Source organism: Mchenga conophoros, linkage group LG20, assembly GCF_057382185.1.
Source record: "Mchenga conophoros isolate Kocher_MC1m ecotype Shallow Benthic linkage group LG20, M_conophoros_male_GT1.1, whole genome shotgun sequence".
NCBI lineage: Eukaryota > Metazoa > Chordata > Actinopteri > Cichliformes > Cichlidae > Mchenga > Mchenga conophoros.
Window position 1 is genome coordinate 7,519,269 of NC_140545.1, and position 21,782 is coordinate 7,541,050.

Here is a 21,782-nt window from a genome sequence, read left to right on the forward strand (position 1 = left end):
GCTCATTTAAATCACCTTTTGCAATGTTAACTGAATTTTAAAAGGTTTCTGCAGAAAACCAAAGTGAATTTTAATTGTAAACCGTAACTGTGGGTGCTTATAGGAGCTTGCATTAATGGAGGGGAAGTCTTATTCAAGACAGCCACTGGAGCAGCATGTCAGAGTCAGACTGACAGCAGCTGGCACGGTGAGCTCCGGGAGGGGGATGAGATACTGAAGTGACATTTGCAGGCAAAAAAAACAAGCCCTATTTAAATGTAGTTGGACTTTAAAATGATAAAGAAGTACATGAACATGTAATGATTATGTGAAACTTCTATTTACAATAATCCATCAGATCCCATATTTTTAGATTCATTTAATGATTTCAGTCATTACGTGTCTCTAAATCAGCAGGTTTAAAGCTGGAGTCACCTTCATGTTTGCATGTGTGTTTACAGTTTAAAAAAAAAACGCCATGACTGACGAGAGAGAAGGCAGGAGGAGAGATGGAGGAGCAAGAAAGCATCCCAGACTCACTGTAACCCGGTTTACATCATCCGTAACTATGCCAACAAGACACTCTGCTGACAGGCTATTACATATATCGCAACCATGAAGACCTCTTTGAACTTTGAACTGGCAGGGAAGTGGATAATTTCACTGAGGATCTGTCTGCAATACAACAAGTTTTACACAGAAGCAATAACATAACTGATATTGGCCATCCATTAAGAAAAATAATACCTTTTGGGCATCTGTCACAGCTCCAACTCCAGGTCATTATTTTTTCCTCCCCTTTACAACAGGACTGTGACATGTGCTCTGAGCTGCCTGGCGTTCCTGCTGACCTACAACACTGGAGCTCACAAATAAATCCTCCTAATTGGACACTGGCCAACTTGGTGGCACAAACAGGGTGCAAGACAGAGCAGGCTTGTTTAAGAATACACAAGATCTGCATGGTGTACCTACAGTATCAGCAGCAGTGCTTGACTTGTGCATCACAGCTGTGTGTAGGGTGTACAATAACTGCATCACAGCAGCGAGAAGAATAAGGCCACTGGAGATCCTGACCTCAGAAAACGGTTAGGATTAAAGAGTTTTTTGCATTTTTTAGAATCTCAACTTAGTCAGACATTATTCACCTGCTGTGAATGCTGTGCACTGAATGGTAAGGAGAAGGTAGAGAACATCTGCTGGGTTTTTTCCCCTCAAAATCATTAGGAAAGCCTGGCTGGACTGCAGCGTAGCCATAGAAATAAATCCTGGTTACTAATTTTCACACATAAAAGATTGCCTTGTTTTTGCCCTTTAATCCCTCTAGTTACATTTGAGCCAATTAACCTGCAGTCACTGGCCTGTGTTGGCTCCGATTAGCCAAGTGCAGCCCTGCTGTGGAAACTGGGGGCTATTTTATGAGTGGGGTCGCCACACAGTTGTTTTGGGAAAAGCAGAACGTTCTGAACCTTGAGCACAGTTTAACGCCACATGATGCTATTAGACTTCAGAGGACTGAGAAACAATGCAATGCACACACCCTCCAAGGCAACTCACGGTGTGTCAGACAAGATTCAAAATTTTCAGATGAGTGTGGAGGTATAGATGTATACTCTGTCAACAGCAGACCAGATTCACCTGCTGTCCAACGACTCCATGAGAATAAAGTCCAATCAGTTTTAGCATTAAAGGAAGAATGCTAAAACTGTGGTAAGAATATGTCTCCTTCAGTCTGGCTGATAAGTCGACTTACATAAACTATTAGTACAAAACACTAAATACTGCTTGTAACTGAATAATAGTGAAGCCAGAGTAAGATTTTGTGTTCATTTGTGCCATCTAGTGGTAGAACGATATACTGCAGCACACAATTTTATTTATTTATTTATTTTTGCATTTAAAGAGCCCATCTACTTTTACCCAAAAATATTTTATTACATTGTTCTGGTGGCATTTAGAACAGAATAACTTTATTCTCCACATTAGCAGAAAATTGTGTGTGAGTCATCAAGTCATAAATCAATTCATAAAAAAAATACTGGCAGCACTCAGCCCACAGTCACACAAATGCATACATAAAACTTCAGTACAAATACATCACAGAGTCTTATAACTCAGTATGCTAATTGCTTTTGGCACAAATGATCCCTTATGCACCTTTTGCCTACCTAAAGGCGCCCTGTGAAGTCTTCCTGAGGGCATTAGTTCAAAATAAGAATGTTATGTGGTCTCATGCTCTCTAATCACTTTAACACCCACAACAGTAATTACATGTTCCAGGGTCAAATTACTGGTCAGATTTTCTGTAATCTGTGACTTAGAGCTCAAAAAGGATTCCTCTGATAAAAACCTACAGGACAAAGAATTAAAGCTGGCATGAAAGAAAGTTTCTTTTCCCTAACTTTAGTGAAAACAAAGGCTAGCTGCATGTATAAATAGCACTAGAGGTGTTTGAGGGAATGTGTGTGAGCATTCAGCAAACTGAACATTTAACTAGAAAACAGGAAAAGAAAGGAGAGAAGAAGAAGGGACAGAAGACACGAAATATCAGATTTCTTTGACAATCAAAAGACAGACAACGGTCTCCAAGAGGGGAAATGTTTTTGTTTTGTTTTTTAAAAACACAGACATACAAAATAAAATTATATTTACACAATAATACAAAAAAATACTCTTGGCCTTTAACAACATTCATTTGATCCCTGTTCAATATGAACTCTTGTGATTTCACCAAGAACAGCAGTGTACAATACTCCTGATTCAGTTACAGTTATGCATTTCCCGTCTCTCTCAAGCTCATTTTAGGGGTTTTTTCCCAGCGCCTGGAATTCAAAGACCAAAGCGTTCAGCAGGAGTGACAGCAGCTTTCTGGCGGTTGTTGAAAAAGCACGATCCGAGTCGAGCTGAACGAAAGAGGACAAAGTGAAACCCTTCACTTCATCCTGAAATCATTCCTGAACTTCGGACACGTCGGGGGGGGATATCAGAGAGCTTTGCTTCACGTGGTAACCATGGTAACATCAGCAACAGCACTAGTAGAGGAGGAGGGGGTCGGATCTGTCGTAACCATGGTGATGGCAGCAGGACCTTCTGTAGATGCTTGCATTGTAACGGGTGGCTCAGCAGGGCGAGCGGGTTTAGCGATCTTCATGGGAACGAAAGCGTTGGAGGCGCAGTGCTCGCTCAGATACTCGCCTCCTTTCTCCTCGTAGTCCTGTCTGCTGATCCATCCCTCCGACACTGCTCCAGGAGGGTGCTCCAACGCCCAGCCTCGTGCTCCATGCCAGGCATCCAAGGCCGGACAAGACGCCATGGTCACCTATGAAGAAGTTTTAGGTTACCTTCAGATGATCTCAACACTAATCAAAACATCTGAAAGGACCGGAAAGTTTAGCTGGAGTCATTTATCCCATAACGGTTCCCATACCTCACTTCTTTATTTTGAAACAAGCTCTGTTGCTTCATATCTAACTATATGCACTATTTACATGGCTGGCTACTCACTGGACACTTTATTAGGTACACCTTGCTAGTACTGGGTTGGATTCGTTTTCCCCTTTAGAGCTGCCTTAATTCTTCAACCAAGTGCTGGAAACATTCCTCAGGACAGTTTGGTCCATAATGACATGATTTGTCGGCTGTGGGGGCGTTCACTGGATATGTTTTATTTTTCAGACCATTCTCTGTAAACTCTAGTGATGGCTGGGTGGGACAATCTTCAAAATCACTTAAACTTTTTTTCTCCATTCTAATTCTAGGTTTGAACTTCAGTGCCTGCATGCACCGAGTAGCTGCCATGTGATTGGCTGATTAGATATTTGCACTAACAAGCAGTTGAACAGGTGCACCTAACAAAGTATATGGTGAGTGTACATTAGATCATTTATATTTATGTCACATCCCATGTTGAACTTTAGAAAAATATTTGAGCTGATGACTTTAAAGCAGGAGTGTTGAACTCCAGGCCTCGAGGGCCGGTCTCCTGCAGGTTTTAGATATCACCCTGGGTCAACACACCTGAATCAAGTGATTAGTTCATTACCAGGCCTCTGGAGAACTTCAAGACATATTGAGGAGGTAATTTAGCCATTTAAATCAGCTGTGTTGGATCAAGGACACATCTAAAGCCTGCAGGACACCGGCCCTCGAGGCCTGCAGTTCGACACCTGTGCTTTAAAGAGACGATACAACCTTTTTGTGGCGTTTTGCGTTCCGTTACTATGTTCAAGATTTTTTCCAGAGAAAACACAAAAGCTTAAAGTCCAGGGTTTTACGTCCACCTGAAAGCTCTTGTTTTCTGTTTTTTGTGGTTACTGTTTGAACTATATTAGATTTTTTTGTCCTTATCAAAAAAAGATTTCAGATTTTTTGACAAAGTAAACATAACAGCGTTTTAGGAGAGCACAGGCTGTACCTTGAATTGTGACTGGAAGGGTCTCATGGCCAGCAGTTCTCGCTCTACCCTCTCTTTCATCCCAGGATACTGCATGTTCCCTCCGGTCAGAAATACATTGCTCACTAGCGCCTCCTGCTGCTCTGGAGTGTACCTATTTGTGATTAAAGCATCAAAGTTCACATCATTAACAAAAAAATAAATACCATCAGTAAAAAACTAATAAAAAAATAATAATAAAAGAATGTTTATATAACATAGCATTTTCTGGCTCCTTGTAATAACTTCATCAGGATGAGGTTATGTGTTTATACAACTTCTCTGCATATTCGTGCTTTTGTGTACAACCGTTACATCCCATCATTACCTGGCCAAAACATATTGCAGAGTCTCCATCAGTCCCATCTGCTCCTCTCCAGTCAGCGAAGGCTGGAACAAAATCTCTGGACACCGCAGACGCTCCGTCCCCACAAAGAGCTGGTGGTACTCCGCCATGTTAAACACGGGCTGGAGGAGGAGGAGCGGGGGAAAAAAAGTTCTCCTTCATTAACGTGAAGTTATGACAGTACTGACACCACCACATGTTTCAAATGTTGCAATAGCAAAGTTATGCTCAAAAACTACTGGAAGTTTTTCTACACATTTTGCCACACATGACCGCAGCAGGTATTTCCCTGCACAGCATTAATGAGGCTCTACATGTCTCTGAGACATTCAGGTATCCTGTGCCATTACCTGAACCACATTAGCAGGTTTTTCTGGCAGCGAGTCCTCGGGGAAGTCAGAATCCATCAGTGCCACTCCATCTGTCTCGTCCATCGGCTGTTCCAGCTCTGACACCTGACAGAGAGCCACAGAACAGCCTCAGGCTTTGTGTCAGGAGCACTACATCCACCGCAGCAATCAAGCATAGATGCTGTAGAGCCTCGCAGCACAGTCGTGATAATGACATTTACACCTAATTAATTATTGGATCATTTCAATTTCACTTGTGCTCTGTAGTCATTTTCACTGTAATTTGACAACTTGAGCTCTTATTATTTAGATAACCATCTCATTATAGATACAGTGCTAACACTGTCATATGCTCAGCATTCTTCTATTAACTGTTTTCTACCAAAAAGCAGTTGCAGATTTGTTTATCCAAATACTGATTCAGACACAGAGCCTGGAAATGTGGGCACAGCACATGCAAAAACAAGTCAGTACAACCGAATTCTATTTTTTAAACTTGATGGCAGAACACCTACCTCCGCCTTTCCCTCTGCTCCATCACTGTGCAGCAGCTTCTGTCTACCCTGCTCTACAGCGAGCTGCAATTTGTTGATGTACGACTGCAGCTCCTCGGCTGAATCCATGTTAAGCTCCACCAGACTCTTGTGAAACTGATCCAGCAGGCCGTCCTCCAGCAGCTCCTGCACACACACACACACACACACACACACACACACACACACACACACACACACACACACACACACACACACACACACACACACACACAACTCTATGATCAGTAGGTGAAATACTGTTTTATGTGTTTATTACCGAGTGCCAATTTCCATCTTGTCTTCCGTCCTCAGCTGGAACAATCAATCAATCGTCTTTGACTCGCAGTGTAACTGCCAACATATAAATTATGCATTTCTTTTCTGTAACTCTCTTTCGCTCTTGCTTGGTCACCCATAGTGTTGCAAATGATTCCCGCAATCCCAGTGGAAGTGCATTAAATTAATTACATTTTATCTGCCAATCAGGTGCTATGTTAGAAATCATGTTGTTTGTCAACACTGCACTACCGTTACAACTACTATAAGTATGCATGCATGTACCGGCCTAAAAACAAGATCCAAACCTCCTGATGACAGTTCCATTGAAATATAGAAAGGTAGGCGTTTACAAAAATGGAAAAAGATGAGAGAAACAAACAGGCTGACTGATAAGACAGGAATCCGCCATCAGAGAGACAACTCTTGTGCTTGTGAACTTTAAAAGGTCCAATAAGGTCCTTGCCTGTACTGCTAAGAGTCTGTCCAGCCTCTCTTGGTCCTGCTGCAGCTTCTCCTCTCGGCGGCGAGCATTAATCTCTTGAAGTCGTCGAAGTTGCTGAGCTCGTCTCTCTTGCCGCTCCTCTACACTCACACAGCCGCCCGGCACCTTACTCGAAAACGGAAGCTGCATACGGTGAACTTCCCGCTCATAAAACTCTGGGCTGCGCCACTTTTCCAGCTCTGCGGAAAACACAGCATAGAGGAAATGCAAAGTCAAGGGGAGGAGAGAGCACATGCATGCACCTCTGTGCTGACTCCTCACTCCTTTTATTCACAGTCATCTGTTTCTCTAGTAGTTCTGAGGAGGAACTCACTGTGTGCAATCTACCGATGTTACTAAAATATTCTTCAGCTATCATAAATCTAAAGCATTTAATTGCTGTCCCATAAAAAAAACAAATGCGTAGTTACATGTCCATGGATATATTTGTACCTTCATGATAATCCACAGCAGTGTAGCTGTGCTCATGCAGCAGCTCCTCCATGCGGCTGAGTGTGATGGCAGCAAGGTGACCTGGGTATTTCAGCTGCAGGAGGCGCTGCAGGTAGGACGCTGCCTGACTCCCAGCCACATTCACACGCTTACAATTCACAGCATCCAACCTCGAACAAAAACCAGATAAGAACTAAAACTACGGTGTGTGATAAAAATCAGGAAAACAGAGCAAACGGTAAAAGCTGTATATAAATCATTCGTTTGTGCATGTTGATCCTCACCTGCCATTAATAACCGGCAGGATGTGTGAGCAGTGGTAACCTGAGGACAGAATGATTCCCGTGTGTGGTGACTGGAGCTTCCTTTGATTGTTATTGTGGTAGAAACTGTACAAGGAATCCACACCATAGGAGACGTATGGGACGCTGTAGCACTCAAAAAGCAGCTCTGACATCATCTGGCGGCAGTGCAGTGGGTTGCAGGGCGCCTCTGTCAGCACAATGGGGTGATCCACACTACCCTGCAAAAATAATAATAATAATAATAAAGTGGTGTTGATGTATTGTCTGGGTGTCCAGGTGACTTACATGACTATAAACAGCTAGCAGAAAATATCCCGGGAGTTAAGTTGTTCAATTAATCCTGAACTCCAGATACAAAACCTTCAAACCGACCAACGTTTCACTTACAAATGACTGATTTAACTTCCGCTCACCTCTGACGTGATGCCCAGGTGTGTAAACACATAGTCGAAGATGAGCTCTTGGATTTCAAAGTTGACCACCACGTTTCGGTCAAACTGGCTCTTCAGCAGCCACCGCAGCGGCTCCAAATTGGGGATGTCGTTACCGATCTGGGTCTCACTGCGGGCAGCGCCTCTGCTTCGCGCCGCCACAGACTTGAACAGGAGCCGCGGAGGGTCGAGCTCGGCCCCCGGAGCCGCCCAGCCGGCCCGGGTCTGGAAGGAGCCGTTATCTATCACTATAGGAGAGGGTGTATGGGTCAGATACTGTACGGGGAGCTCAAGAATTGGATCAGGGGAGGCTTTCCAGTCCTGGAACGAGAAAATCTGACACACCGGTCCTTCTTTGGAAGCCATTTTGAAAATGTGTAACTGCAAAATACAGCCGACTGGAGGCTCGGTGTCGCAGATTTACAGTTCCTGACAGATTTTTAAATCACTTTTATCATATAACCTTGATGTGTGTGATTTTAGCAATACGAACTGGAAACAAACATTGATTAAAACACACACACACACGCACACTATACATGACAAATCCGAATGGAGAAAAGCATAAGCATAAGACTAATATTCCAGCTAAGTGATTCCCTAAATATGAGACGACCCCCCTGGTGGGCTAGCAAGGTACTGCAGGTGGGCCCCATTTATGTACAGTTACATTCCATCTATCCATTGTATTTATATACAAAGTTAATTAAATCTGAGAATAGGCCGTGGTTAGTTTGCGATATTACTCTTTACTCTTCTTTACTGCTCTTGTTTCGAAGTTCGTGTCCCAGTGGCAGGTGGGTCACACTTTAGCCTTAAAACTGTGTATATGACTGGGTAGTATGAGCAATTTATAGCCAAAACCCTATATTAGTTATATATTTTGAATAAAATGTTCAAGTAAATTCATCACGTTTTCTTGTATTTCTTTTTAGAGTGAAGATTTAAGATTGGGTGAGCCCCAGCACTCTTAACTTTGAAAATGGCTGGTCTAGCTAATTTAAACAAAATACAATTAAAACATTTAAATTATTTTTAATTCCTGATCACCAATTTATTTTTGAAATGCAGTTATTTTATCTACAAAAAAGACCCCGTATAGAGTTTCAGAGAGCTGTATGGTAAACACCAAGACCCATCACATCTGTGTAGGTTCTCAGTTCCAGGTCACAGTAATCTAAGGAGCTTGGAAAGAAACTGGACTTCTTTGAGTTTCTTGAAGAATTTTCACCTCTCATCCAAACAGCTTCTTCAGCTCTAAGAACAAATAATGGAGATTCCCAGGTATTTAAGCCCTAGTGGGAGTTGTCCCTTAAGATGGTCATTGACCCACTATTGACCATGTGCCTCATGACATGAGCCAAGGTGTGAAAAGGGGTGTGGATCATTATCAGCAGAGGTTTCGGGTGAGACCTTGCCTCACCCTATCATGTGACTTCCTTCCTTCCTTTTTGAAATCCTTTAAAGTGACCTCGCAAGAACTGCTGATGAACTTCTTGGTAGTATTTAGAGTGATCTATGCTCTACATCTGCTACTTCAGTTATTAGCAAAGGACTGAATAACACTGTATTCATTTAGAGTACAGAAGTCTGGAGCTGGTCAACTGTTCCCTAACTTAGAAACTCAAGAGTCTGGATAACTGTATCAGAGCACAGTGTCTAGTTTTGTTTTGGGCTGTTGTTTTATATCATTTTTTGTTGCAATAACTGGACTACAAGAAATTTCTGATAGTCATTGTTTGGAATATAAACGTTAACAACAACAGAACCAGGACAGTGGTATATGTACAATTTAGAATTTTACAGTTTTAACAGTTTACAGTTTGATTAATCAAATCTGCAACTGAGATATTCAAAAGTACATATCATGTCTTTCGCATTTTATATTCTTTTTGAGAGAATTATTTTAATATTTCTTGAATATAACAGTGCAGTGCGTTTTTGGTGAAGGCCAAGAAAATGCTGTTGAACTGAACGAATCTACTTAAGCTTTTAAATTTAGCAGTACCGAATGCAACTGAGGCAATCTTTTGCATTATTTTTTAAGTTCTGCTAACGTTTTCGGGTTTAGACTGCACAATTTTGCTCTCTGTGTTGCATTTTTAACTTTATGTCTACTGTGTCCTCCAATCCCTCTTGGGTCCACACACTCTACAGGTCTTCTCTTCTGTTACTATTAGATCTATTAAGCCATTTCTTGTATGTCATCCCGCGTTTGCTCTCTCCCCACCCTCCTGTCTCCTGTCAGCACTGTCCTGTCCAATAAAGCCAAAAGGGATCATGTTCTGAAACGTTTCATCATCTTCCAAAACGTCCTGTCTTCTAATGTAACCGATGCTCCCTGAGCGGAGAGTCTTTTTGACCTCATCATTGATAATAATCCGCATATGTAAAGCTGTATTTGTTATGTCCCATCCCTAATTTCCAGCTGGGAATGAGAAATGGGCAAGGGCGTAGATTTGGCATGGACGGAAGGGATATGTCCTCACCAATATCCGGCGATTATTGAATTGTCCCCACCAATAATTTGATCTCTTCGAGTAAAGAAAAACAAGCCAGACAGAAAGAAAAAAAACGATCTGTCAACGTCTCATTCACCCAGCGGTGCAGAAAGAGTTAAATTACGTCCTCCACTGGAGTCCTACCGCATGTGACAAATATGGCCAATGTGATTGGCTGTGCCTTTCAGGGAGCTCTGTTTAGTTTTAGCAGCGCCAAGCCTGCGCTGCGAGAACCTGGAGGATGAGAGGAGGATGGCAGCAAAAAGGAAGAACCTGGGTATAAGAAAGTTATTTTCAAAGAAACCTGTAAGTCACTTAAAGTCAAGTTCACTCATAAAATGTGTCCGTCATAATAACGTTACAGGCTATGCTAGGGTTTGGCCCACATCAGTCTAAAATTGTATGTAACCATGAATAACGTGTTTTGGAAACTAACTGCACAACATGCAGCACTATTAGTTCTCTCAGTCTCATTTCTAATTTTGATTGAAACTGTCTGGGGAAACGGCAGCCTCGAGCAAGCCAGGATATTAGTTTACAGAGGCTGTTAAAATTATATGTCTAATGTTAAAATGTTGGTGACACAATAATTTCCTCCTAGTGGTACTGACATATTCATATTTTTGAGACAAAATATCATGAGGTAGTCAAATATTCCACCTTGTAGTGCAGCTTGCACAAATTGTTTTAAAAATGCACTCACCGTACAAACATTACTGATGAGTCAAGATCTGCACAAATTGACAGAAACACTGAAGCAGCTACACATTTTACTCTTATTGTCATGTATGTCCTATTTGTCAGGTGAATCAATGTGTTATTTTATCAGGTGGCAGTATGTCCTAGTGCAGTCAGAGGGGAAGAGCCAGGGCCAAAGGTGAGACACATCAAGCACATAATAATAATTTTAATCTGAGGATAAAACGCATGTACTGAGACTGAGAGCACTGAAGCTAAAGAAGCTTCAGTGCTCTCAGAAGACTAAAAGCATGGCTAAAGTTAACAATGACTCAAATGAGATTAAACAATGCTGCTGTATGCCATGTCCACCAGGAGAGACTGAACAGTATAGATGTAAAACAAGTATGCCAGCAGTTTATCTCAGTTAACGAGAGGAGCAGGCATGTGTTTGCCTCCTTCACATAGTGGACATTGAGTTGTTGTGTGGGGCACCAGTAGTCCATGTCTGTTGCTGTAACAGTAGTTCATGTTCAGAATAAAAAATCCCAGCTCACTGATTTGATCGGGGCAATAGTGTGGCTAAAATGTTGCGTAATTCTGCTGAGAGACCTGGTGGTTTTATGGACAAAAACCAGCAGGTCATTCAGTGTTCCCTTAGTGCTAATGTGTAAGAGATGTTGGTGCAGTATAACTGAAGTAATGTTGTTAAGTTCTTAAAGTCATATTCTTTTATTGTCATGACTCTATTTATTTATTTATTTTTACCTGATTTATATGGAATATGGCTGAAATAAACTAAAATCTAAATTACTTAGTCATTTGTTTAATAGTAATTCAACATTATATATTCACATATAAATGGTTATATAAATTATATAAATATAAATTAAATGGTTTAAAAGCATGTAGAGTAGCATATGTACGCAAGTATATTCTCCTTTTTTTATCAAGAAGGGGGGGGAGAGAAACAGGACAGGGTTCGGTGGTTGAATCATCCGTTCCCAACAATGCCAAAACCAAATCTACGCCCTTGGAAATGGGTCCCGAAAAACAGAGGGTAAAATGTGTGGGAATATGGTAGCAGACAATCGTAGATGTTTAAAATGTTCTAATGTTGGAAACTTGTGCTGGAACGCAGGGGCAGAAAGAGACGCACATTACCACGATTTGTATCCACATTTATAGAAAAAGTGACATAAATATACCTGCCTTTCACCACTAGAGGTCGTATGTCACCGTGTGAGGGTAATTTATGTGTTCATATTTTCATTCATAGTTCATATTTGAGTTATTATAGCCAGATTCTCTGATTAGATCTGTTATTAAACATACAGATTTTTTTTGGTAAGTCTATATCTTCAATCTCGTAATACAAGAATATTAACTCCTCTCTAGAATAATATAATTGCCTTTCACAAGATTTTTCCCTCTAGTCTGAAGCTCTGGCTCTAACCACTGGAGCCATTTCAGTCTGTGTGCAAACTAAAATGCATGTTACAATTGTTGTTTTGTTTTATTTTTTACACGCGCAGTATAAGCTGAAGCCATTCAATCTGTTATTTCACCAGTAAAATTCCTGGATTGTTTCCGTCTGCCATCCTGTTACTCTCAGCTGACCAGGCAAAGCCTCAGCTGGATATGTGGGGCACCTGCACATGAGAGCTACTGTACGTCCCAGTCGGCTTCCATTCAGATCAGCCATCCGCTGCATTATCTTAATGGAAATGGAACCCACTGTGGCAAAAAATGAGACACGAGATGCAAAAAAAGATGTTATGTCAAGTATTAAAATGGAAGAATCGTTTCTTTATCTTCATCTTTTCTTCTTGCAGTTTCTTATTCTTTGTTTTTATAACCATTATGCCCACCATGTGCAAATGTACACTTCATCTACTTCACATCCTGTGAAACTGAAACACAGCGAATGCACACAAAAGGCAAACACACTCAGTTAAACCATTAAAATACTGAAGACTGAAATACAAGACTGAAGGGCCAGTATTGTGCAAATCCAGCAAAGGAGCTCTGCTGATTATTATTATTATTATTATTATTATTATGATTATGATACACTTTTTATTTAGCTTTTCTCTCAAATAAACGGACACTTATACAAATAATCAGATAACATGTTTTTTGGGGGCAGCATTATTTCCTGGATAGCAGAGACACGTTGGGGAGGAAGATAAAGGTGTGTGTGTGTGTGTGTGTGTGAGAGAGAGAGAGAGAGAGAGAGAGAGGTGGGGGGGGGGGTTACAGTATGATGGCGTGTCACTAAAGCACGAGCACAGTTCACTGCTCAGGCACAAAGCTCTAAGTGACTGCCGCCCCCTTCCTCCTGATGCTAATAAGCAGATCTGGGTCACATCACCCTCTCAGACACACACACACACACATGACTACATACCACTGGTAAGACACAAACACACACAACACACACAACCGCATCCATACTATCCACACACAGAGAAAAATTCATCCCCTTCCTACATTCTGTCCTTTCAAAAACACACACACACACGCACACACACACACACACACACACACACACACACACACACACACACACACACTGGCGTCCATTCCTCCTAGGAGGCGAGACGTGACTTTGTGCTGCTGTCTGTGCACAGCGCTTGCAGCTTTATGCTTGTTGTGCTTGTCATCCAGGCAGCAGTGATGAGGAGGGGGCAACTGATAGGCTACAAGCACTATGGGAGTGCCACGCGTGATGCCAGGCAGCCTCCATTTTGTGGAAGAATGAACAGACAGTCCCCACTGAAAGAGAGGGGGCGTGTTATAAAGGTCCTGTTTCATTAAAAATGTTTATGAATACATCGGTGATTTATCAGCGACGATAAGTCTCACTATGATGAGATGCAGTTAGTCAGTGGGTAGTGGGTAATGGGCAGGGCTTCACCTCCTTACAGCAGGACGTGACTACAGTTTCTCCTTCAGAATATTTTTGTTTTTTTTTCCCCGCACACAGTTTTGGGAGGAAAAACATCCGTCAGTGTGGATTAAGTGTGTGACCGTGAGTCACAGCATTCTGAACTCATTTTAATTCCGTTGTCATGGCAACACAGAACTTTCTTTTGGCCCACATCAGCACGGAATTAGGAGACATCCCTCCTTTTATCGCTTTTCTTTTTGTAATTGAGGAGGCAGCTTTAACCATCCTTGGTCGTTTGTTTAGGTTTGTGTCATTTATGGCAGGAGCACAATTAAGAAGCCTGCAGCAGTGCCAAAGCCAATAAGTGCATTTTTCCTCATTTGTTTTTTCTTTTTTTTCTTTTTTCTCTTTTCTTTTCTTTTTTAAATTCGAGTGTTACTCGCTGAAAACCGTCATTTTACAGACCTGTTTAACTGATCATTTGATCACACACACACATTTTCAGTGATTTCCAATGAACCCCTAGTTGGATGGTTTATAATCCATACTACAGAATGTAGTATATACATTTTAAATTACTACAGTATTTAAAAATGTTCGTTTGCACTGGTTTGGACAGAGTCATGTGTCTTCGCGTATTTTGAGATCAAATCAAATGTAATGTAACTAGATTTCTGATTGAAAACTCGGTTTAAGGTTGGGATAAGATTCGGCTGAGGATAAGGTTTGGGAAAGAATTACTGCGATTAGAGCAAATCAGATAATACTGTCAGTAACTGCTGCGTTTGTGGTAGTGTTAAGAAACGAAGAAAGCAGGAAGAGAGATCAGTTTATGTAACGACTCTGACTCTGAACACTTCTGATATAGCAGAGGCACGCTGCAACCTCTGTGACTCTCCTCTGCGCCCTGTCACGTCTGCGCATTCAAGCACACACGCTGAGACGCATACACAGTAAACTGCACTCCTTTGTCTCTCTGTCTCTCTCTCTCATCACATACCAAAACACACACACACACACACAGGGTTTGTCACTACCGCTCTCTTCAGTGCCTGGCCCTGTAAGCCTAGCAGATCTTTTTGGGCCACAGAGTGATGAATGTGTTTGTGCACCTGTCACTATCCATGCATCAGATATGTGTGTATGAGAGAGAGAGACTGTGAAAAAAGGTATTTCTAAAATTTTAATTTGTTATTGGTTATTTCATCCGCTGGGTATTTAAGAAAAATAATACACGTTTGGGCCTTCCAGCCATACAGGTGTTCTCACTAGCCTGGCTAATCCAACTTCTCATCCGGTTGAGCAAAGCTGTAGAAGGACGTGCTCATTCACAAACCCCGCCCTGAAAAGCACCTGTCCATTCACAGCCACCAGAATTAGTCACGATAGGCCCATCCAACTTTGTATTTCCACACAGGCCAAAATATTCAATTCAATTCAATTTTATTTATATAGCGCCAAATCACAACATAAGTCGCCTCAAGGCGCTTCATAGATACACAAATAGTGTGGTCGAATAACTGCAGCAAACTCTGTTCTTTCAGACGAATCTGCCAGTGTGTCATTGTAGAATAAAAACCTTGACATAAGCATGAGTGAGTTGCTGGGGTTTAAGTGAGGTGTGTAACAAAATCAAGTAGTAATGAATGTAATTTTTAGTGGAGCCATGTGCAGAAATTACAGTCATAGAAGGGAACAAGATCCGACTTTTGGGGGGGACAAAAAAAACCCCAAAACACAAACAGTGAAACTGTATTTTTCGCCTCCATTGCTGCAAATCATCATTGTGAGCAATGAAATCCACAATGTTACAAAATAAAATAAAATGCACTGCCTCACAGTGGTTTGATCCACTGCCTACATTCCCTCACTCCTCTACTTACCCGAGGTGGACTCGAAACAACATGTGAGACACTGGATTTACAATAAAATATATTTACAGTCACATATTAATAATATTCATGATTTTTTTGTGTTTATTTCTGATTTTTTCCCCCTCAATTTTATGATTTCTATTTAACTAATCAGTGCATCGGTGTTGCTTGATATGGGTTTATGCAGCTGCATATAAAAATGTCTGTTTGTTTCTCAACAGTGCAGCTTTAATTTATACATTAATGAAGGGAAAGGTTCGATTTAAGCCTTCAGACAGAAAAAAAAAACCCGACCGGTGCTGAAACAAAAACTCTTTTCTCCGAAATCTCAAAGCACACGCGCGCACACCCTGTCCAATTACTGTGGCCATGGCAACTATCAGAGATTATTGCTCCCAGTCAGCACTGCACGGCTGTTAGACGGGGCTGTGAGCCTCTCCTATTTCAGGCCTACACACACACACACACACACACACACACACACACACACACACACGGAGTCTGAATTAATCCTTCTCTTTGTAGCCTGGAAGCTAAACTGCTCGCCCCAGAAGCCAGTGCTAAAGTAGCTCAGTTTGAAAGAAAAAAAAAGTCAAACTGAAAATCGATTTATTTTCTTCAAGGGGAAGCGAAATATAAATCTATTCTGTTCGACAGGATTTAATCCGGGCTTTTATTTTATCACTTTTATTTCCCTTTTTAATCTGTTTCACTGTTACTGATATTATTTTCGAGTGGAAGCAGCGAGTTTTTATGTCGGATGGAGCTGAATGTACCAGAGCTGCGTGTTTGCAGTCGTGTGCGCGCCCGTGTGTGTGACATTTGCAGCGATCCTGTCCCGGCGTTAGCCCGGGGACTGCGCGTGTCATGGGGGAGGGAGAAGCGCCTCAAGGTCTCATCCCAGCTCCTCACCGTCCTACACACACACACACTCAGACATGATGACACACACTCACTAACAAAAACTGTGTTGGCCTGAACACAAATAGCAGCTGGCAAAGCAGCTCAAGCCAAGCATGAAAATATGCGGAACTTTTACTGTCCTCTGGCTCGTTTCTAAATTTAGATCTCTCGCCCGTTTTTTTTTTTTTTTCTTGTAATGATGCTCGTTAAAACATTTGGGCCTGTGTTTCGCAATGGTTTGTTCTTTTCAGATCATCACAATTGCAATCAATTTAATCACAGTTGTAAACAGGCGTCACAAAGATTGTTCATATTTTAGAAGCTCAAAAATCACTGCTCAGGGAGAATGTCTGTATTTTTCAGCCTTCCTGCCACGGAGCGCTACGTTTTTGCCACAGAGGCAAAAATGTGATGACAGTTTTGCTGTCTTGTCACAGCAAATTACGGAGGGACAAATGAGATGCTTCGTATTCGCAAGGATTCAATTCAATTCAATTTTATTTATACAGCGCCAAATCACAACAACAGTCGCCTAAGGGCGCTTGATCACATCTGAGGTGGAGAAGAAATATTCCCTTAAACTGAGATTTTCAATCTCGTCTTTAGATGAAAGCAGCTCAACGAGAGAAAATAATTATTGTATAGATTCGATGTTGCCCGTGTTGTGTTGCATTTTAACGACTGCTTCTTTGGTACATATTTTCTGTGTGACTGTGGAGCTGTCCGCGGAGCTGTCCTCGGAACTGTCCGTGGTGCGCATTCAGCAACTGGCCTGCAGCAGGATGCGCAACGAGTTGCATCCTTCCCCCAACCTGCTGATCACGCTCATCTGGAGTAGAGCTGCTGGCAGGAAACGCAAAGTCTGTTGCTGTTTGCAACAGACTTTGCAAATAAACACACAAATAAACCCTGAGATAAATTTAAGTTTGACTCATTTCAATATTTGCCTCAAATTAACATGCTTCGTTTCTCTCACCTCTTCTGTTTTCATTACATAAAATATTACACATGGAAATGTGTAATATTCATCGATATTTTTTGTTGTTAACAAAACATGTTTTATGTAGGAACATAAAAAATTTTAAAGGTGGCACGCTGGGGCCTTTTGTCTTTTACAGAAAACAGAGAAAATTCGCTGTGCGCTGTGTCGATTGATATAGCGAGATATGGCGCAGTCATCGTGCTTCATTTCACAAAATTAGGATAGATTTCAAGTGTTGGAAGAGAATTTTTTTTATTTAATTTTCCTTTTTAAAGAAGAATATCGCGATTATTCACGCCTTTGTAGACGACATTGTTTATTTGTCATATCGGCGTATTTGAGGTATTCCAGACGTCCAGACGAGCACTCGGAAACTCAAAAATAGCCTTTCCAGTTCAGTTATTTTTACACAGCCACACAGCAGCAGGTTTGGATAAAGGGTGGAGGTTTGTTTCATTACATCACACCCGCCGTTTGTTGGTATCGGTGTCCGTGGACCTGTTGACAGGATGAGCAGGTGAAATGTCTGGTGTTTTCATTCATGCGTGATGTCAGACGCACTTCTGTGACACTGATGTATTTAAATGGCCTGAACGCTTTTATTTTCGTGATCGTTCGGTCGGTCAACCCCAGATGAGATCTCTCTCTATCTATGTCTCTCCACGCCACCCGTGACGGTTCCGCTGCGCGCGAGCCTTACACTGGCACTCTGTGCGGACACGTGCACGCCCCTCTCGCTCCCTCTCTCCCTCTCTACCTCTCTGGGTGATGCGGAGATTCCTGCGCTCACGTTGTCGCCTACAAGACTCCAAACTGAGAGGACTGCTTTGTGTATGTGGGGAGGAAAAAATGCAAAATTGACATTTTTAACGACGAATGGAAATATTTTTTCGTTTTGTGTCTGATCTCAGGCGCTTCTTCGTGGAGGCAGATGCCAAGGAGTGTTTTTATTAAGGGAGGTAATATGGATAAACAAGCCAAGAAAAGCAGCTGAGGATATTTTTTAAGCTTTGAGTAAATCGGTTAGGCAGCCGTTAGAATGCTGGTTAGTTTATTTTGCAGTCACATCGAAGAGGCAACAGGCATGGTTTCACTGTAGCGGGTAAAAAAAGTAAAACAATCAAAGAAATTGCCCTGCATACACCTGAATCTGCGCTTTTTACGCGTCCTATTTAACTGTAGAACGGATTTTCTTTCGGAAAGAGATGGCTCACCTAATCCGACACAAGCTCACCAACAAATTGACCAATGCGGCCCACACGGTGTCCAACAAATCTCAGGCCAAGGTCAGTGGGGTGTTCGCCAGACTGGGCTTCCAGGCCGCCACGGACGAGGAGGGTTTGGGTTTCGCGGAGTGCGACGACTTGGATTATGACTACAGGCAAGGTATGCAGATGGATGTCCTTCAAGGAGAAGAAGAAGGGGGGCAGATGGAGGGAGATGGGGAGCTGGAGGGAGACAGCCACTACCAGAGAGACGGCACCGGGCCGAGGCCCTCGTCCCTGAAGACAGCAGGCTCTCTGGAAGAAGACAAGCCAAAAATCACGTCATGGGAAGCTGGCTGGAACGTCACCAACGCCATTCAGGTAGGCCATGATTACTGTCATCCTGCACGCGTGAGTGCAAAAGTACCATGTGCTGCACGGCCATATTAGGCCTGCAACCGCACATAAAGTCACCTTGAAGACTTCATATTTTCACATTTAATATTTAAGCTGGAAAATAGGATGATGCTCATGGGATGCAAATAATTCCACACAAGCCAAAATTAGAGTTAGTCACCTTTAATTTTGTGCGATGAAACTATAAAAGGTTTCAAATGTAAAGGGCCCGTTAAGCTACATTTTATCAGTTAGATCCAAGCTTTGGCTTCACCTCGAATTGGTTTGAGCGTAAATCCGTTGCAGTGAGTGGGTCTTAAAATGTATTTATTCAAATCTTTTTATCAGTGGAGCTGCAGGCGGGATCTGCTTGACTTTGATAGCCTGGAGGCTGAATAGCACCCACGTGCTTATCAGAGCCTCCATCAAATTAAAAAGCTCAATCAAATGAATTTGAAAATTCGTTTTGGAATTTTCCTTAAACGCTTTAATTCGATCTATTATTTAGTACAGATCAGGTATCGGACATATTATTGCAGTTTAATTTAAAATAATCCGTGGTGACAATTTTTCCTGTTGCGTTATTTTTAAATATAAATTTAGGCTGTTATTATATAAGACGAGCTGGTCCTTGCATGCCTGGGTTAGCTCGGCCTGTCACTGCGATGTGGGTCTCGTCCATTACCACTTAACTGCGCTTCTCTTTCCGCAGGGCATGTTTGTCCTCGGCCTGCCGTACGCCATCCTCCACGGCGGCTACCTCGGCCTCTTCCTAATCATCTTCGCGGCTGTGGTGTGCTGCTACACTGGCAAAATCCTCATCGCGTGTCTGTACGAAGAGAACGAGGACGGCATTAAAGTGCGCGTGAGGGACTCTTACGTGGACATCGCGAACGCCTGCTGCGCGCCCCGCTTCCCGGCCCTGGGCGGCCACGTCGTGAACGTGGCTCAGATCATCGAGCTGGTCATGACGTGCATTCTTTACGTGGTGGTCAGCGGAAACCTGATGTACAACAGCTTCCCGGGGTTTCCGGTTTCACAGAAAGCCTGGTCTGTGGTGGCCACGGCCGCGCTCCTGCCATGCGCGTTCCTGAAGAACCTCAAGGCCGTGTCCAAGTTCAGCTTGCTCTGCACGCTGGCCCACTTCGTCATCAACATCCTGGTGATTGCCTACTGCCTCTCCAGGGCTCGAGAGTGGGCCTGGGAGAAGGTCAAGTTTTACATCGATGTGAAAAAATTCCCCATTTCCATCGGCATCATCGTGTTCAGCTACACCTCCCAGATCTTCCTCCCATCGCTGGAGGGAAACATGCAGAAGCCCAGTGAGTTCCACTGCATGATGGACTGGACTCACATTGCGGCCTGCGTCCTCAAGGGCCTCTTCGCCCTGGTGGCCTACTTGACATGGGCAGATGCCACCAAAGAGGTCATTACGGATAACCTGCCTTCAACGATCCGGGCTGTGGTGAATCTCTTCCTCGTCTCCAAGGCGTTGCTTTCTTACCCTCTGCCGTTCTTCGCCGCAGTTGAAGTTCTAGAGAAATCTTTGTTCCAGGATGGCGGGAGAGCCCTCTTTCCAGACTGCTACGGCCCCGGAGGGCAGTTGAAATCATGGGGCCTGGGCCTCAGAGTCGCCCTGGTGGTCTTTACCTTGCTTATGGCTGTCTTTGTCCCCCATTTCGCCCTTCTTATGGGCTTAACTGGGAGCCTCACCGGTGCTGGCCTGTGCTTCCTCTTGCCAAGCCTCTTCCACCTAAAGCTCCAATGGAGAAACCTCCTGTGGCACCACGTCTTCTTCGACGTTTCCATTTTCATCATTGGGGGCATATGTGCCATATCTGGCTTCATCCATTCCATTGAAGGTCTCATAGAGGCGTACAGGTATGACATCCACGACTGAGAACTTCAGAGAGGGCCTGTGAAGGGCAATTGTCCTAAAATAACGCACTCCTGACGAAAACACCGCACTGAGGACTTGGCATAATCACTTGAGGAGGATTATTTGTGTGAAATGTACATCTTTTTTTATTTTATTATTTTTGCCTTCGTGATAATGTGCAATAATAAACTCTACAGTCATAGTGTAAAGTAGTCTACTCATTCCAGAAAACGTGTTTCTTTAACTGGACAGAGGAACACAACCTCCTGCATGATAGGGGGTGAATGAATATGCAGGCATTTAAAAAAGCCTGTCAAGTGTCAGTCTTCATGCAAAGATCCAGTTAAAAAGCCCGACACGGGTCTAACTGTGTGCGTGTAGTGTTTATATCTGGGGAATGAAATATGTGGAAAAACAATGGAGTGATTATGTTCTTGCTGGTTTGTTGAACTGCTAGATATCAGTATCCCCCCACTTCAGAGAAAATACAAGACTAAAGCACCCATCCGATCAGATGGTGCACCATAAACCATGAATAACTTGTGTGTAGTGGTTTGAACAGAATGATTTTTTTTTCCAGTCGGTTTTTGGTTTTGTGTTTCTTTTTTTGTTGTTTCTTTTCATTTTTATGCCTATAGTAGTCCTTGCTGTTTGTTTTCTTGGTGTTTCAAGTGTCATTCTGGATGACGTGAATTCAAGTGCAAGCAAGTGGGTCCTAACTGTGTTATATATGGAGAACAAAAAAAAAAATGTCTGATAATATTCTGTTCCTATTGAACTTGTCAGTTGTGAATTAATGGAACTAATCATGGTATGTGAGACAAAAGAGTATTTGTTGAATCAAGAGATAAATAAATGAGATATTTTATGGCTGGTGAT

The 21,782-nt window shown here is 42.5% G+C and overlaps 2 protein-coding genes across 2 annotated transcripts; one reads left to right on the forward strand and one right to left on the reverse strand.

Annotated features, from left to right (window-relative positions):
• Nucleotides 1–1,847: 1,847 nt before the first annotated feature.
• On the reverse strand, nucleotides 1,848–7,968 carry actr5 (actin related protein 5). The gene is made up of 9 exons (XM_085260741.1): nucleotides 7,575–7,968; nucleotides 7,141–7,379; nucleotides 6,857–7,026; nucleotides 6,386–6,603; nucleotides 5,623–5,787; nucleotides 5,108–5,212; nucleotides 4,740–4,879; nucleotides 4,394–4,526; nucleotides 1,848–3,298 (listed from the first exon to the last, which is right to left on the reverse strand). The coding sequence occupies exons 1-9, from the start codon at nucleotides 7,956–7,958 to the stop codon at nucleotides 2,978–2,980; spliced, it is 1,875 nt and encodes a 624-aa protein (XP_085116867.1). The 5' UTR covers nucleotides 7,959–7,968; the 3' UTR covers nucleotides 1,848–2,977.
• A 10,040-nt stretch (nucleotides 7,969–18,008) lies between these two features.
• Nucleotides 18,009–21,781, forward strand: LOC146550287 (vesicular inhibitory amino acid transporter-like). Its single transcript, XM_085260561.1, has 2 exons — nucleotides 18,009–19,009; nucleotides 19,737–21,781. Exons 1-2 carry the CDS (start codon nucleotides 18,629–18,631, stop codon nucleotides 20,922–20,924), a joined length of 1,569 nt encoding a protein of 522 aa, XP_085116687.1. The 5' UTR covers nucleotides 18,009–18,628; the 3' UTR covers nucleotides 20,925–21,781.
• Nucleotide 21,782: the final 1 nt, after the last annotated feature.

What these genes read in the sequence shown, in the direction of transcription:
- actr5 (XM_085260741.1), bottom strand. Translation starts at nt 7,958, where the DNA reads ATGGCTTCCAAAGAAGGACCGGTGTGTCAGATTTTCTCGTTCCAGGAC. An exon ending in ACCTGGGCATCACGTCAGAG is followed by an intron (nt 7,380 to 7,574) that starts GTGAGCGGAAGT and finishes TTATTTTTGCAG; the next exon opens with GGTAGTGTGGATCACCCCAT. An exon ending in ACAGACTCTTAGCAGTACAG is followed by an intron (nt 5,788 to 6,385) that starts GCAAGGACCTTA and finishes GTGTGTGTGCAG; the next exon opens with GAGCTGCTGGAGGACGGCCT.
- LOC146550287 (XM_085260561.1), top strand. Translation starts at nt 18,629, where the DNA reads ATGGCTCACCTAATCCGACACAAGCTCACCAACAAATTGACCAATGCG. An exon ending in ACGTCACCAACGCCATTCAG is followed by an intron (nt 19,010 to 19,736) that starts GTAGGCCATGAT and finishes CTCTTTCCGCAG; the next exon opens with GGCATGTTTGTCCTCGGCCT.